The 16,706-nt window shown below is 42.0% G+C and overlaps 1 protein-coding gene across 4 annotated transcripts in view; it reads left to right on the top strand.

The window, feature by feature from the left end:
• Positions 1-16,706, top strand: part of ACAP2 (ArfGAP with coiled-coil, ankyrin repeat and PH domains 2) — a 402,961-nt gene that overhangs the window by 140,372 nt on the left and 245,883 nt on the right. For all 4 annotated transcript variants that reach the window (XM_078666362.1, XM_078666364.1, XM_078666363.1 and 1 more), the window contains exons 5-7: positions 5,339-5,397; positions 8,870-9,053; positions 13,749-13,793. In XM_078666362.1, the coding sequence (XP_078522488.1) occupies positions 5,339-5,397; positions 8,870-9,053; positions 13,749-13,793 (288 nt within the window). The remainder of the gene's footprint in view (positions 1-5,338; positions 5,398-8,869; positions 9,054-13,748; positions 13,794-16,706) is intronic.

Raw genomic sequence — 16,706 nt, 5'->3', positions numbered from 1 at the left:
GCGGAGTGACTATGCCAGCAAGAGGCCAAACCCAGTTCCCCTAAAAGGTGTTTTATGTCCTTCAGCCATTTGATGTTACTCCAGCCATCAGCATGCATCACTTCTGCCAGCCCATTGGCGTAAGATTGTAGCTCCGGGACCCTCCACAAGCGTGCCCAGAGCAGAAGGGGGCGAAGCCGAGCCTGGTCCCTTATGGCTTTACAGCCGGTGTCCAAGAGCATTGGGATGGTCGGGCTGCTCGATGGAATAGCAAGAAGGTCCTTGATAAATTTATTTTCGGCCTTACTCAGTGAATCGACCTTTCCCAAGCCCCACAGTTCCGATCCATAGAGAGAAGCAGGGACTGCACGGGCTTTGTAAATCTCGAGTATGGGAGCAACACAATGTTTTGAGGAGTTGTTATACTCCTTAAGAAGGGCGCCCCCCACCCTTTTGTGAGCCAGAGTCATTTTATCAATGTGGGCAGTCCAGCTCATTGCATCATTCAGGCGGATCCCCAGATAATCAAATTCCGCCACTCTTTCTAGGGGTATAGAGTTCAGGATGGGGGGGAGACCAAGTTTACGGGGTGGATGCATGACTAGGTACTTGGTCTTATCTATGTTTATGACAAGGCCTTTAGTGGTACAGAAATCCTGGAAGCGGTTCAGTAGGGACTGTAGACCTTGGGGGGTTTTGGAGATGAGGAGGGTGTCGTCGGCGAACAACAGAGTTGGAATTTTTACTCCACCCAAGCTAGGAGCATCTGATGGTTCGCCCGATCTGGACCGATTCTTTAATAAGAATGGCTATGAAAGACTTAATGTCCTCTCCTTCACTCCCTTTTGGGACATTTAAAAGGCGCAAATTGTTTCTCCTTGAGTTATTCTCAAGCACCTCTAGTCTTTCTTGGAGTGTTGTCGCCACTTTCTTCAATGTAGCAACATCGATTTTCGTGATCTCCAACTCCCTCTTGATCTCTACAACGGAGGTTTCCAGTGAGTCCGTCCTAGAATTTAAAAGATCGATTTTTTTGTCTGTTTTCACAGAAAAGACGATTTCACCCTGATTAGTTTCAGATACGGAGAAACGCCTTTTTATGTCGACCGAGAGGGAAGAAAAAGGGGTTCCAGGAGAGCTACTGTGGCCACTAGAGCCAGTGAAGACCCTGTAATACACTGCTCCTTCTCCTCAGCATTTCCCTAGCTTACCAACACCCCTTTGCCCAGTGTGTTTGTAAGTTGGCAGACTGGAGTAGTTGATTGTGAAGAGGTCTTCTTATCTAAGACCCCCTTTAGTGTTGTTGGAGCTATTGCCACAGCCATTTCGTCAAGGGTCTCCTGCTCTTCAGGCACTTCAGGAACTTTGTCCATCCTTTCTGTCCCTTTTGTCTCTTCTATGTCTTTCAAACAGAAAAGGGATTTAGCCCAACCCTGTTGCTTCCTCCTTGAGACTTCCCCTTGTGGAGTAATATCCAGGACTAATGGTTGAACTTTAAAATATGACAGAAGGGAAGGAGTAATCTTGAGCCTATTATCTAGGAAATTACCTTTTGCTCTCCCTACCTTAATACTCCTGCCCTTTACCTCCCCGTATTGGAAGGTTGAAAAAATTCCACCTTTCCTTGGGTCAGAGGGTATATTTAGACCAAAGTTCTCCCCACCCTTACCCCCGTCAACCTGTAACCTGGGGCTAGGACCTGGGCTAGGACCTGGGCTAGGACCTGGGCTAGGACCTGGGCTTGGACCTGGGCTTGGACCTGGGCTTGGACCTGGGCTTGGACCTGGGCTTGGACCTGGGCTTGGACCTGGGCTTGGACCTGGGCTTGGACCTGGGCTTGGGCTGATATTTGAACTTTTACTAGTGGTCTGATAACCTAGGATGCTGTTTTTTGTACTTTTCCCTGACTCAAGAGTTGTCTTACTCTTAATTTTAGATGCCCCCTGTGCCCCAACACCGCGTCTCCTCCCCTTCTTCCCTTTACTTTTAGCGGGCGTACTATCAGTAAACCTGAGTGTTGTATACATAATTTGAATAAGTATTTAAAAAAACACATGCGCATAATACCTTTTGAATGACACGTTTTTACAACATAGAATGCACGGAATTCACAGTGAAGTTTGATGAGCGTTGCAGGACGCTGTTTACATGGAATGCAGCAACTGACTATGGCATTTTTCCGCAAAGGTGGTAACCTTGGCACCCTATAATGCTTAGTGGAGAGCGACTCCTATTCATTGTCCCCTCTTACTTGACTTATGGGCAAAGATTGGCCTCTAAGAGCTGCAGTATTGTCTTCTACTGAACAGATTCATGTTTCAGTCATGGCATGGAAAATGAAGCTCTCTTTCTCCTTCCTAAAGATTCAGGTTGCCCTGTGCCACAAATAGCACTTCAGGCAGGGACCCTGCAGCACAACGACAGACCGAAGGAAGGATTGGCAATTATTGATGATAAACCCGTGTTTTCTCTGTCAGTTGGCAGGTCCGTTCTGGGGATAGCAGAATGAACTGAGGCAGGAGTGAATGAGGCCAGTCCCTTGATAAAGAGAAGAATTGATTTAGTGAACACTCTGACTGCACACAGTATGTCTTGCTTCCAGAGCTTGTGTGGCCCACTGACACCTTCCAGTCCTGTCAATGAAGTCCACTGGACTGCCTATTCAAGGTTTAAGTCAAGGCCATGTCTACAGTCCCTGTTCCACTCCTTACAACTACTAGTCATTCTGGTGGGCGGCATGTACCACCCCCCTGCAATGACCTGCCACCCTGGCTAAGCCGCAGCCTAATTCTGTGTTGTAGCACAACGTGATGGGGCCACCCTGCAAAATGTGGTTTAGTACACCACATACTTCTGTAGCACACGTATATACATAGGCTTTATGACAAAAGTGGACAGCTGATGGGTGTGAACCACCCTGCATCAAAGGTACTGTGAGGGCTTGTGTTATGCCCTTGGCTTAATGCAATTTTACACTGCAGCATCAGTTCTTGGACATGGGTGGACCTCAAGGCCTGAAAGTCTAGACCCATTTTCATTTTAAATGAATCAGATCGTACTGCGCCCATGGGACTGGCAACAAGAGACCCGGTCCACAAAAATATGTGCCCGTGGGGTTCAGTGGTACAAATGAAGAAATTAAAGCATGCGTATTGAAAGAAACCTGTAGTGAACTTACAGTTGTCTTACAGCTCGCCCATAGCTTACCCTTGATTGACTCTTTTGTCACTCTTATTCGCTTTTTTCTTATTCAATAGCTTGCCTTCCTCTACTTGTTTGTCCCTCCCCTAGCGCACAGTTCTCTGGAATCCTTTTGATTTGCTTCCTCTGCTCACAATGTATTCTTTTTTTATTTAGCACTCAATGAGAGTGCATATGCTTTATTGCTGTTTCTCTTCTGTGCTTTTTCACCCTGTGAAATGCTTCACTCCCTCAAATACTCCTTTCCTCCCACCATTCGCCCACCCTTCCCAACTTGTCTTGTCTGTAATAACACAGCAACGGTAATTTTTTCCGGGGGTATGTCAAGAGATCAGATTGTAAGGGTTGTTTTTATTTTATCTCCTTAATTCCACATATTACGTTAACGCAGGTGATTTGGCACACGGGCATTTATGGCACTGGGAAAAGGGCCATCAGCATATTCACTCAGCAGTTGTTTTAGGCAAAATAGGTACTTGGCATAACACTTCTGGCCTGATTTCGATGTCATTAGAAAAGCCTTCAGGAGAAATCTGTTCCGGAAAGCTTCCTGTACAAGTCACTCTCCGGGACTCCCACCAACAGATTACGATGTGTACATATGTTTACAGACTTGGTTCGGTCGGATTCCCATTGAATTCAATGGGAGCCTGTGTACCCAACGTGAACACAGGCACCCATTGAAAAAAGGAGTGGGTGGGGAAAAGCCCACCACATGGTGCCCGCCACACTGTGCATGCATGGAAATAAGGAGGGGGGGCCATGGGAACCCCCACGGACGATTCAGAGGCCCCAGGTGAATGGGGCCTGCTACAGGCCCCCAAAGTCCAATTCCCACAGCTGTTTTCTCTCCGCAAAACCGAGTCGGTACAGCTGTCAGAATCAGTCATCGTACTCGCTCATTCAGACCGTCCCCATTGAGCTACACGATTCGGCTCCGAACGAGTCGGACTGCCTGAATCTCATCCGGAACCGATTCGGTCAGCCTGGACGGCTTCCTTGCATCGGACTTGGTCGCCCGGAAAGGTGGACGTTTCGGTCGGAAAGATAGGCTCCGAATCAGATCCGCTTAATCTGAATCCCGTTTGGAGCCTTTCCCAATGACATCGAAATTGGGCCCTGCTTTGGGAGATCCATAAATCTGCTCCCTGGTCTGCTGCAGAACACCAAATCTCACCAAACCATATTAAACATCTGCAAGCGTTCCCTTTTATAAAAAAACGAATTTCAGTGTTTCTTCAGTGAAAAGTGTCTGAAAAATAAACCAAGCCATATATAAATATTCAAAACATTGCATTCAATGTACAGTTTTGATATACATGTTTTGCTTTTTCTTCCAGTATTTTGAAATGCTTTTTTCTTTTAGTTTATTTAAAGAATACTTAACAGATTAATATTGACAAAGAAAAGAGATGAGTAATCAAATGATTTAAGCAAGGCCTATTGGCTTTGCCAAAGTGTGTTGCTAAATGAATCCAGAAAGATTCCCTCTAGCGTCAAATGAGGCCCTTATTTGGACAATATAAGGATGCTTAATTTCTTAATGTAGATCAGTGTTTTGGGGTCTCCAGAATTGGGTTGGGATGTGTCGCACCAGTGTATGAATCGGTCGAAAATGCTGATTAATTTTGTAATTGCATCTGTTAAATATTTAGAAGGACCATAAAGATAGAACTTATTAAGGTCCATTTATAATTGTTGGATTTTTGTCACTTGTTAACACTTTCAGTATATTTTTGTGTTAGTTAAAAAAACAAAAGTTTTGATTGTATTTTTGCTTTTCTGCGCAATGCTGTAATGTCTGTTTGTATTGCAAGTTTGTGCTTTCTAACACTTTGTAGAGCACAAATAAATATAAATCTCAAAAATCTCCAATGGCAAATTTCTTAATTGTATTATCAGACGATGGTTGACGGTCAAATAACTTGTTTACCTTTTAGCATAACTTTTGATCTTTTTTTAAATGGCTCATTAAGGTTTATTTAAGTAAATAACGTTTTTATCATTTTCTGGTGACACAGATCATGTGGCTATCCGTACAATTATGAAATAAGCTCTTTGTCATTTATACATACAAGTTGTTGCATAAAAGTCATGGTAATGGGTTAAACTAAAGTTTCAGTTAGTTGTCTGAAAGTAATGTTGCATTTCCTTTCAGATCCTGTTTGACCAAGCTCAGAGATCCATTAAAACACAGCTCCAGATATTTATTAAGGAGTAAGTTTATTTTTCTTGTGGAAACAGTTATGGTGTTTTAGCTGGCATTAGCAATACAGTTTTGTAATTATTTACATTTCTTTGTATATTCATTTTAATAATGACGGACTGTTGTTAAAATGCTACATTTGTTGGACTGTATTACATTCTTCCTCAAGTTCACTTACAGTATTCTGTTGCTGCATTTTTTTCATGAATGCAATACTTTCCAAATGAGAGTACTAGTAGAAAGATGTCATGTTTCCTTTCTAGAAATAGTGAATATTGTAAAACATTTTCCCATTGATCCAAAAAGGAATTTTTCACTGTGCCTGTCTCTTAATCAATTAAGAGGGTTAGGACCTCATTTAGGGGCCGATTACGATACGCCCATAAAGGCTCCGACTTTCGGTCGGAGCCTTTAGGGCCGCATCGCAATGGGCCGGTAGGGTTACTTTGCAACTGCCTCATTATGTTGGAGGCGGTCGGAAAGTAAATCGTGCGGTCATTCCGGCTTGCTTCCGACGCGCTTGGAGAGCCTGCGGTCAGTCGGAATCTCAAGGGTGGGCCTTTCCGCGCTTGAGATTACAATGCACGGTTTCAGACATGGTTTCCATGCTGACCTGGAAACCATGTTGGAAAACGTGTTTTGGGGGGCCACAGCAGGGCCCCCTTTGGTGCACGGCCTCTGGTTGGAGGCCGAGGGAGCACCTATAGTGCCCCCCTGTTCCGTACACCTCGATGGGGGTGCAGGGATGAACAGCACCTCCCTTTTCCTCAAATGGAGCTGGTGTTATGGCTGATTTACGGATATACACGAGCTCCAATACTTTCTTCTCATTTCTGACTTTTCTGCAGTTGGTATTGGGTGTATTGGAATCTTACCAAATCCCTTCTAGTAGGCCTTACTATTGTGGAATCTATTAGGGTTGCAATGTTCTCATCAGATTCTTTGTTACGGCTCTTGCACTTTGATAACATGAGGATAAGATAGGAGTTTATCTATTTGCTTTAAGTAGTCATGCCAAGCTGCATTTGTTGGGAACATTCAAAGGGTTTGCTAGTTTTTTCAGCTTGGTGTGCAAGTACCAGTAGAATTTGCACGTTTAACTGGTTCGGTTGCATAGAACCTCCCACCTATTAGCCCACATCAAGCCACTTTAATTTCTTCTGGCCCAGGTATTTTTGTATTTGTTCCACAAATATTCTCCATAATCTGACCACTAATCCTTGATGCTTCAGTACCAATCTATGTTAACAGCTTGCTTTTTCCCATTAGTTCATCTTCTTACCCGAGATACTATTTGTAAGCTGGGTGTCTCCATCAGAATGGAAGGTACCTTTCTGAGATCTTCACTGCAGGAGAGTGGTCAAAGTATTACTAACTTGGAGCAAAGAACAGCAAGTGATCAGCTGCTTTTTGTTATACAGAAACCATGAACGCTCTTATACTAAACCTCAAGTTAACTTGCCGATCTGTAGTTTTGGTGTGGCATGCCGTGTTCCTGGATGATGGACTTCCGTTACTAATCCAATATTGAAAAGAATTAACACTCTGCCATTGGGTAGAGGTTAAATTCCCCTTTCCATGTGTGAAGAAAAGGATGAGAAAGGACATAGAAAATAAAGGGTGTCTATGTTAGTCTTTCATACGGAAATTCCATGCACACAGACTGTAAAGATGTGAGACAGAGGAATATGTATCGGATACTCTTTTAACTATGTGAGTCTCACTTTCTCGATGCAGTATCCTTCAAATTATGTGGAGAAGTGACTGACCTCCAAACTTCACTTTTTCTCACATTTCTGGTTCATGCCAGAAGAGGAAGGTTTGCTTTGATACGAACCTATGGAGACCAATTTCACTTTCAGATTCCACTTTCCACAGGCAGGCCCTTGTTTTCACTTCTAGAATAGAATTCTGTCATTTAGAGATGTGGTAACATAGTCCGGGTTTCATTGACTAATGCTGAGGACACAACATCCAACTGATTTCGCACAATATTTTTTTTACCTCATGCAAAGGAAAACCATTGAACATTTCTGGTAAATATTGTGGTCAAAATAAGTAAGAGAAGCCGAACTACCGCCCCCAGACACTTGTTACTCCTTCTCCACACATTATTACATGAGTTTAAGATCAGCAATTGAGCTTCCTCATTTCCTAATGAGGTAAGTTCCAAATGATGATAAGCCTTCATTTATTTTGGGAAGGATTATCACCTTCTCTGGATCCTGCATAAAAATATCTTTCAAGCCATTGATGTTCCGATCTACAAAAGCCAAAGCAGCTCCCAAAAACAAAGGGGTATTGACTCCATTACTGTTCACTCAGTAAAATGTTTGCAACATTGGTTCTACAAAAACATTGTATAGTATTTAGCTAAACAAATATTGCACTAAAGCTCAGGTAAATATTCATACAAATGTGGGGTGTGCAATTGGCCAACTAGTATGCTGCTTCTCAATTGGTTGCCCATGCTCCAGAATGACTAATTGGGGTAGGAAGTGTATTGAGTGTATTAAAAAGACACCATGGCAAGCCTGCTAGGACTAATGCATGAACTTTATTTATACTCTGGAACATTCGTATAGTCGAGAACGGCAAGGCTGTACAATGGACAAATGTGCACATATTCACTTGAGGATATTGCAATAATTAACTTATTTTAAAAACTATTATTGGCTTTATTCAATGCAGATTCATTTCTGTTATTAAGTACCACAACATATTTCCCACTATAACCAGGAGTCTATTACATCTTATGCATCATTTGAAGCCATTAATATCCATTATTATCTGTTGTGTTGTCCTTAAGACTACTTTTCCCTTGTACCTTATGTGTGGCTGACCCCCACCTATTTCAGTCTAACTACCTCCTGTCACGGTAGGGTTCTACGCTCCGGCCAAATACCCCACATCTTTTCAGGTTTCCTGTGGCAAATCCAGGCCATGTATATGACTTTTCTGCCATCCTTCACCAGTCCAAATTTTCCCTCATGTCACCACTACAGGTGATGCCAGTCCACCCCATTCTCTAACAATAGTTTTATCCTATGAACATTTGCTATGTTTGAAGTAGATATTTATAGATGAATCATTGCAGTTCAGTGGTAGTTGTTGTATGTGTTGCCTACCCCGTCACAGTTTTATTTCGTTAACATTATTATTTTGTTTTGTTTTTGTTACTTTGGTTCCTATTTTAATGCCTGGATTGTCTTGTGGTTGCAGTGATTTGAACTTTTATCCAATGCTTTGTTTTGATTGCGTATTTAAGCTTCCATTTGTACAAATGTTTTTTGCTGCATAAATCCCATAATCATTGCACATGTTTAGATTAAACAAGCCGTTTTATGCTCTAAACAAATTCAAAATATATTTCTCTTTCTGTTAATGGTCTACAGTTTCAAATTTATTTTACCATAAATATGTCCTTCGTTGGGTGATCATTACAAATATTATGTTGGTTACAATAAGTACTTTTTCCTTTAGTGATCTTCGAAAATTCAAAGATGCAAAGAAGCAGTTTGATAAGGTCAGTGAAGAAAAAGAAAACGCACTTGTTAAGAATGCACAAGTTCAAAGAACAAAACTTCACGAGGTGGAAGAGGCAACAAACATCTTAATCGCAACAAGAAAATGCTTCCGGCACATAGCTTTGGACTACGTCCTTCAAGTAAGTGTACATTTTAAATGAGTACTCGCAGCGTTCTCTATAAAAATCATATGTTTGACCTGGAACTTCTAAAATAGGTCGCAGTCCTGAAAGTTTCAATGTATTGTATTAAAGCAAAGAAATTCTGCAGCGGGACTTGCAAAATTCTAAATGAGCAGTGTCGTTTTACAATATGAGAGCTTTGATGACCTGAAAATTATAATTGGATTGTCAGTCATTTTTAAGGGGTTGAAACCTCTGCTTCCGAAAATTATGGGAGTTCTCTTCTAGACACTTTGTAACCAGTTCCAAACTGGATGTGAGAGTAATTTACAGAGTATTTGCAAAAATATCCCAAATTAAGCTAATGTTCTTTCTTGCTGCAAGGGCTTCTCAGTGGTGGCCAACGCAATTGATTACCAAAGTCTACCGAAGATTCTAGAATCACTAAGGGTCATAGCAGATGTTGTATTGTAATGGTTGTCTTTCTTTCTGACTAACTGAAAACAGATGTTTAAGATTTGAGATCGTACATTCAAAGATGTGCACTGGCGATCTGCAGTGCTCCTCACGATCAATTTTAGCTCTTGTGCTATTAAATCTTTACTAGGACCCTTCAGAATTATGATGGAAGATGGAGATCCCCAGATGATATGCAAATCTACCTGAAGAGTTCAATAATTCAAGATATGACCTCTATGAAAAATATAAAATTTAAAATCTGTCACTCCTTTGAAGCTTAACCTGAGAAAATTGAGTACCTTTTCATCAAAAGCCCACACAACCATAGAATAAATGATGAACTGCTTGCCAATCTCAAGAATGACAAATTCTTTTAAACTTTGCACAATGAGGTGAAATCGTTGGATATTTGGCTTGACTCTAACCTCTCCATGACTTACCTCACAGGCCAAACTGCCAACCAAACATAAGCAATGTCCCAGGTCATTAAAAAAAAAACCTTCTTCAGCTGAATGTTTCTATCTCTGGTCTCCTCTCTCAGTTGGCTTTAACATTATCCACAATGTAATCCATTGTCGTGTCACGTTCTTTGTATGGTTGAAGTTTAACAATTTCACCTTGTTATATGTATAATGCATTAATACACACAGGTGAAGCCCATCTATAGGAATGTATACTTAAAATATATTAAATTAAGGTTTTTTTGCATTTTGTTTGTTTACTACAGATGAAAGTCTTGGCGGCACATAGTGGCATCAGATTACTTATATAGGTGATTACATTTCCTGCCATTACAAGAGTGCTGCTGATCATGCATGTCACACATTGCCATTCTATTTTGATTACACTCAGGAGGGGAATTTCTTGAATTTCCAGTTCTTCCTAGTATCAGAAAGTCCACTGACTTCTGCTGTTCTGTGACTTACTTTTTGTACCTAAAAACCATTACCTGATATGCACCAACATTGCAGAGGAATCTCTTATGTGTGCAAATGCTGCCTGCATCAGCATTTAAATGAAAGCACATCACAATTGGCACTTATTTTTTACCCCCACTCAATGGCATCTCGGCAATATTTGCATGTTGAAATTACCCAGAAGCACCTCCAATTTGGGTTGCTTCTATTGAAGACAAAAATCCCAAACGACCGCTTTAATGTCGTCCTTCTCATGTGAGTCTTCATTAGAGTGTACAAACGTTACTTTAATGTAATTGGAAATCAAATATTTCAGAGCAAAATAAAATGAAGAGTTGGTGCCAGAAGAGAATTTCAGGGACCTAATCGAAGGCCTTTTGTCCAGACAAAATAAGAATGTTTTTTGGTGGATAAAGATGAACTTAGGGACAGAGCAGAAGCACATAGTTTACAAAAGGTCTGCTTTTTGGAACATATTCAGTATTCTGTTTGTATAGATGTAAACAAATATTTATTTTCAGTACAACTTTATAAATGTACTAATGTTCTGCCAATCAAATGCAATTAGAACCGGTTTTGCTGGCAGTTACTATTCCAGCCCCTTTGTCGCTCTTCTTTCATCTTCCACGAAGAGCTTGCCATGTCTTACATTGAGGTCCTGCTTAAACGTTCGCCACTGTTGCTGTGGATATCTGTTTGAAGCTATCCTAAAGGTATTTTTAATCAACAGGGCATTAGGGATGGTCTTAGTTGCTACTTTGGACTGAGACTCCCATGGTTATCCTGTGTTAAATCCTGTTTTAGCTGTTTGGGCAGGCCATCTCTTTTTAACGATCCTAGCTCTGTGAGGAAGCAAGGCATGCTTTTTTTGAGAGAGACACACTTGAGCGTGCCAGAACATCTTATAGGCAGTACAGCATGCTTCAACTACTCCCAGCACAGAGCCATATTTACTATGTGCCTCTGAAAACTAGAAAAAGGCCTCTCTTATTAAAATGTTGGTTTGGATCTTTACGACGTTTATTGCTTTGTCCGTTAGGCCCACATGGATGCAACTGTATTATTGTATGCCCTTCTGATGGTAAATCGCCACATACTTTGATCCATTAGGTATTTTCCTGTAAGGTTTATGTTATGTAGACTAAGCACTATTTAGTCCCTTTTAAAAGACTAACATTTCTAAGCTTTGTAGTCCGGCACTGTTGTATTTGGAAACAAAACACTCAAGGACTAGGAAACCTCTCTTGTTGTTGATTCCTTTTAAAGTGTATAGTGTGATGTCTTAGCACTGTGCTTTATTAACATTTTATCATTTATGAGGAAATATCTTATGACTTGGTAATTTGCCTAGCCCACAGAGTGTCATAAAATATTTCGATATCTGTTTTAAATAGTATCTTTTAATTTGTTAACTTTTGTAATGCCATAAATTATTTTGCATGTACTTTTATGGTTATATATTATCGATAAAGTTGTGTTTGACTTGATTGATTCATTTTCCTTTATTAAATAGAAGATAAGCAGTATCCTGGTACTCGTGTCATTCTTTGCTGCAAAAATTCTTGAGAATGACAAATTGTCATAAATGATATTGTTTTATATTTGACAGATACATTAACATTGAACTATTACTTGTCACTGTTAAAATCCAAGCTCAAATCCTCCTAAAAGTAAAATTAGAATTGAGGATTACATATATTAAGACACTTAAAACATGTACAAATTCAGATATCTGTAACCCCTGAAGCTTTAACACTTTTCCCATCCATAAAATCATACAAACGATCAATATTGGCTACCCTCTTCAACAATAACTTCCTAATTGCTATGAAAAAGAATTATCCTTAAAGTACAATCTTTACACAACAGGATTTCTTTTCTACTCTTGTCCGCATAATGTTTTTTTTATATGATTGCATCTTATACATTTCCTCATGCAACCAATTACAGATGATTTCTCCTTCCAATTGCTGTGCCACGCAAGATAGTGTCTTATCACGTCTACACTTGACCATAGCCGGCTTTAATGCCTTCCAAGTAGATTATCCTTTTACTATACATACTTTCAATTATAATAATCTTTGAATGTGAGTTCATGAGCAGTTCAGATTATCGAAGTAATCATTCAGAATATGTTCACTTCATACCTTGTTTTGCGTGGACCATCTTTCTGGGGTTTTCTACTTGGTAATCCATTCCAAGAGTTTAGAAAAATATGTCAGGACTTACACATACCTGTCCCTTAGTAGCATCAGAACTGTTAATTCTAATGTCACTCCAGTTACTCATTCCCCCCTACCCATTTCCCCATGCTTAGCTGTGATCATGCTGTTAGTCAATTGATTAAAGGTATGCTTGAGGTATCCTGAAGACTCAAATATTATTAAGTTAGGGGAAGTGGAAGGGCACATTTTGTCCCTCATGCCTCACATTTTGATGTAGTACGGTGCACTAACATTTTGACCTGCCATTAAATGGCAGAAGTGTACCTGAATTAACAATAGCAGAGGGTGTATATTACAAAGAGTACTGGTTAAGTTACTTAGATTTTTTGTCTCTTACTTTTGAATCTGGGCTCTTTTGGACACATTTGTGTGAATGACACTTGATGAAGATTCTGATACTAAAGTTACTTGCTTTTTTAAAAAGAGCGATTTAAGAAAATTGCCATTTATGCAGACACAGCAAGCATACACAAAGACAGAGGCACACAGAATCATAATCACATTAAGATTTGAAGCAAACCGTTCCATATCCACACGACAAAGACCCACAGGCATACATCTCACCCCTCAACTTATTTGAGCAATGTGATAAAGGAAGCCTACCAATTCGAACGGTAAAGTGTGACACCTTTGCAGCAAGTTCTAAATCTTGGAGTAAATAAAGCACATTGAACAGAGATATATTTAATACACATAAGCTTGTTTTTTTTAAATGTCGTATTGAAATAGATTTAAAATGGTCTCACAGGGCAATCAAATCTTCATATATTCTATAATAGGCAAGCAGCTTAAGTCCGGTCTTAACGTAACTTAGTTACGATGCAAAAATTGAAAAACTCAGTAAATTTAGCTTGGGGGAGCTGTATATAACTCAACTGACTTAGTAATGGTTGGGTTGGGTTAGGCTTGACTTTGTAAATAACCACTACAACGTGCCTTGTTACTGGAGTTTATAGTTACAACTCTGTGAAATAAAAGGTGGCCTCTGACCATTTTTTGTTTTCTTTGAAATGTAAGTAAAATAATGTATTCATTAGCTGTTTGGTTCCTTTGCTCTTTACTGCTAATACCAGCATGTTTATTAAGATTCATGTTATATTTTTTGTCTCCAGATCAATGTTCTTCAGTCAAAGCGGAGGTCTGAAATTTTAAAATCGGTAAGAAGCTAAAATCTGAACCTGTTTGCTTTAAATCTTCACATGATTTATGTATCTACATTTCTTTGGAAGTTTCCTGCATATACTTGTTCGTAGCTAATCCACCTATAATGTTTCATACTAAAAACAAGGTGTTACTCAAACAATCGGAATGTGCTTGAAATTATGGAAGCACAGCCCTATAAAATCAGCCATACTAATGGTGCTGTGGCTCATGGTGCTCTCTAAGATACAATTTAAAGTAATCTGAAATGTACTTAAAGCCTAGTAGGGCAAAGCACCAGCAAAGATGAAAGTGTACCCTGCTAGGCACCAGAAAGTGTCCTGCAATCCTGATCACCCATTAACCTCTCTGATGCTTGAAAGATGGAGGCAGATCACTGGAATAGTGGACCCCAATGACATCCAATTGAGGACAAGAAGCAAACCACCTGTGCTGACAAAAGTGCCTAACCCAAACAAATTGTTTAGGCTTGCTTTGAAATGTTCCCTAGAAATTCTGCTTTCGCGGTTGAAGAAACCGGGCAGAGATCCTGTATACACCTGACTCAACTCTTAGCTTCCTTAAGCCTGTGCTGTTTCGCTTCATTTGCCCTCTTTCAGTTAATCAGTTGATGCATTAGTGTCCAATCTTATTTACCTTTCATGATCACATTTGAAGGTAGTTATGCAATGTCAGTGACTGAGGAACAGTGACACCGTTAAGAAGGGACTTTAATTTACAGCCTCATTTCCAATCTTCAGGCTGTTGCTGTTGCTTTCTGGGACACCTACACTGCTGCCTGCAACCTGGTCCGCCAGCCCTCGTGGTTGCTTCGTGTGGAGGAAGACCTTGCCGGACCCGCTTCGCGGGTCCCGCAGCGCCACACAGACATTGTTCCCTGACTTTGGAAGGAGCTGTTGACTCGGGGTGCGTGGAGCTGCCGGCAGGGCTGCGAGCGTGGAGGCAGGGACTCACTCTACCAGGAGTCCCTGCGAGCCCTATTAGACACACCTGGGCTGCTCTCCCTGCTGGCCCCGCCCCCCCGCCCATAATCTTTCCCCTTACTTTGTTATTAGGAGTCACACGGGCCGCTGCGCGGGAGCGCGCGGGAGCGTCCCGGGACAAGCCCGGGACAAGGGCGGGACCGTCTGTGGCCGTCCGGGGCCGAGGGAGGCCGGGCTGGGCCCACCCTCTTTCGCCTGCACCTTCTTGATTGCAGTTGGACTACGGAATAGGATACGGTCATGCCCTCACCAGCCCTATGCGAAACTCCAGTAAGGGCGGGGGGAGGCAACACTGGGACTTTGGATAACTACTTCAAATCGGCTAAGGGTGAAGGGGGAAAGGAAAGCTCCTTAGAGAAGCGCAGGGTAGAGCGTTGTCGCTCCATAGAAATTATGAAAAACAGACCTCTTAGCGAGATAATTCCTTATCCCATCTCTCAAGAGGAAAGCACCCTTAACGGCAGTCAGGATCTATCAACCCAAGAAGGGGTCCCCCTACTATTACGGGATAGCATTCTCAACCCCGGCACGTTGCCCGTGCAGACTACGGAGGCTACCCCACTCCCAATCCCCACCAGTTTGTCTGTTGATTTGGTTACCCAAACACCCCCCATAGCCAAAGCCAAGAAAAATAAGGCCAAGCAAATTGTTGTGGCGGAGGTGCAAGCGCAGAAGGAAGACGAGGGGGGGGCAAAAATCACAAGCCTGTACTCATCCCCTATAGGTCCAGAGAGAATGAGCACACCGCCACTCCCCCTAAGGGCATGAACACTATTACCGCTGCTGCCAACAGTGATCCAGGGGTTAACCCGCTTAACACAGCACCCCCTGTTACATCTTTGGGGAACATAGAATTTCTACTCAGATCATTACTGCTGCCTATCAGCGAGAGTCTGAAAAAAGTAGAGATCAGGCTTACCATCTTAGAGGCAACCCTAACCTGTCTGAACACCATGGCTAGTAAGCAGACAAGAACAATCGGACCCAATCCAGCTACAGGAACCCTCTCCAACATACAAAACCCTCCCTTTAATGCAGGAGCCTTACAGGGCACTGCTGCTGTTCCCCCTTTGCAGCCACTCATGGCTAATCCAGTCACAATTCCACCCAATATTCCAAACATCATGCCTCCCCAGTTAGTAGCCCCAGTTCACCACAGTTCAGTTCCAGCCATAAATCGCGGGGACCCAGCCAATGCTAGTATTCCTTCTCCTCCCCCCAGCAAGCCCGCTCCGAGACCACGGAGACCGGACTTGCCACCGGAAGCTAATAGCCTTATGGCGGTGCTGGCAGGTGCCCCCCCTCTTGAAATGGGTGAAAATGAAAATTTCCAATCTCTCAAGAGGAAAGTTATCAAATGGCTGAATTGGAACAGACCATTACCACCCCATTTTAATAATGAGATCATTATGGTCAGAAGGGTGCCATGGTTGGGGAAGACGAGGAAAACAATAATAGGGGACTGCATTATGGTGACTTTCCGAGACCCCGGTACTGTCTTACACATCTGCGCCGGGGCAAATAGATCATTGGACTCCACCATACAGACTCTGCCAGTCTCCTTCTTCTTTCCACCCATCCGTATGCATCATGACCCGCCACAAGGCAACTGGACAAGGGTAGAACGGAGACCCAGACATAAGGAATATGTTGCACGCCCACTTTACCAACCACCTGATACACCCTATTTCCACTACAATCGTTTTAACTGTTTGAGCGGGCTGGATGGGGTTGATTGACTGTTCTCAAACAACCCTGCGACCTCGGACAATGGTCCCTGTGATCTCCCTGAGCCAACTGGATTTACCGCTGATAGCGTTCTAGATGTAGCTGTGGGTGTAGTATCTGGCATTGTCTCCCCCCAAACCTCTAACTCTGCAACCCCTCCTACTGAGCACTTGAGACTAATCTGGTGGAATGTGGCCG

This window comes from Lissotriton helveticus, chromosome 11 (assembly GCF_964261635.1).
Source record: "Lissotriton helveticus chromosome 11, aLisHel1.1, whole genome shotgun sequence".
In the NCBI taxonomy this organism is placed as follows: domain Eukaryota; kingdom Metazoa; phylum Chordata; class Amphibia; order Caudata; family Salamandridae; genus Lissotriton; species Lissotriton helveticus.
The sequence above is the reverse complement of the archived record's forward strand: the minus strand, read 5'-3'. Positions and strand labels throughout refer to the sequence as shown.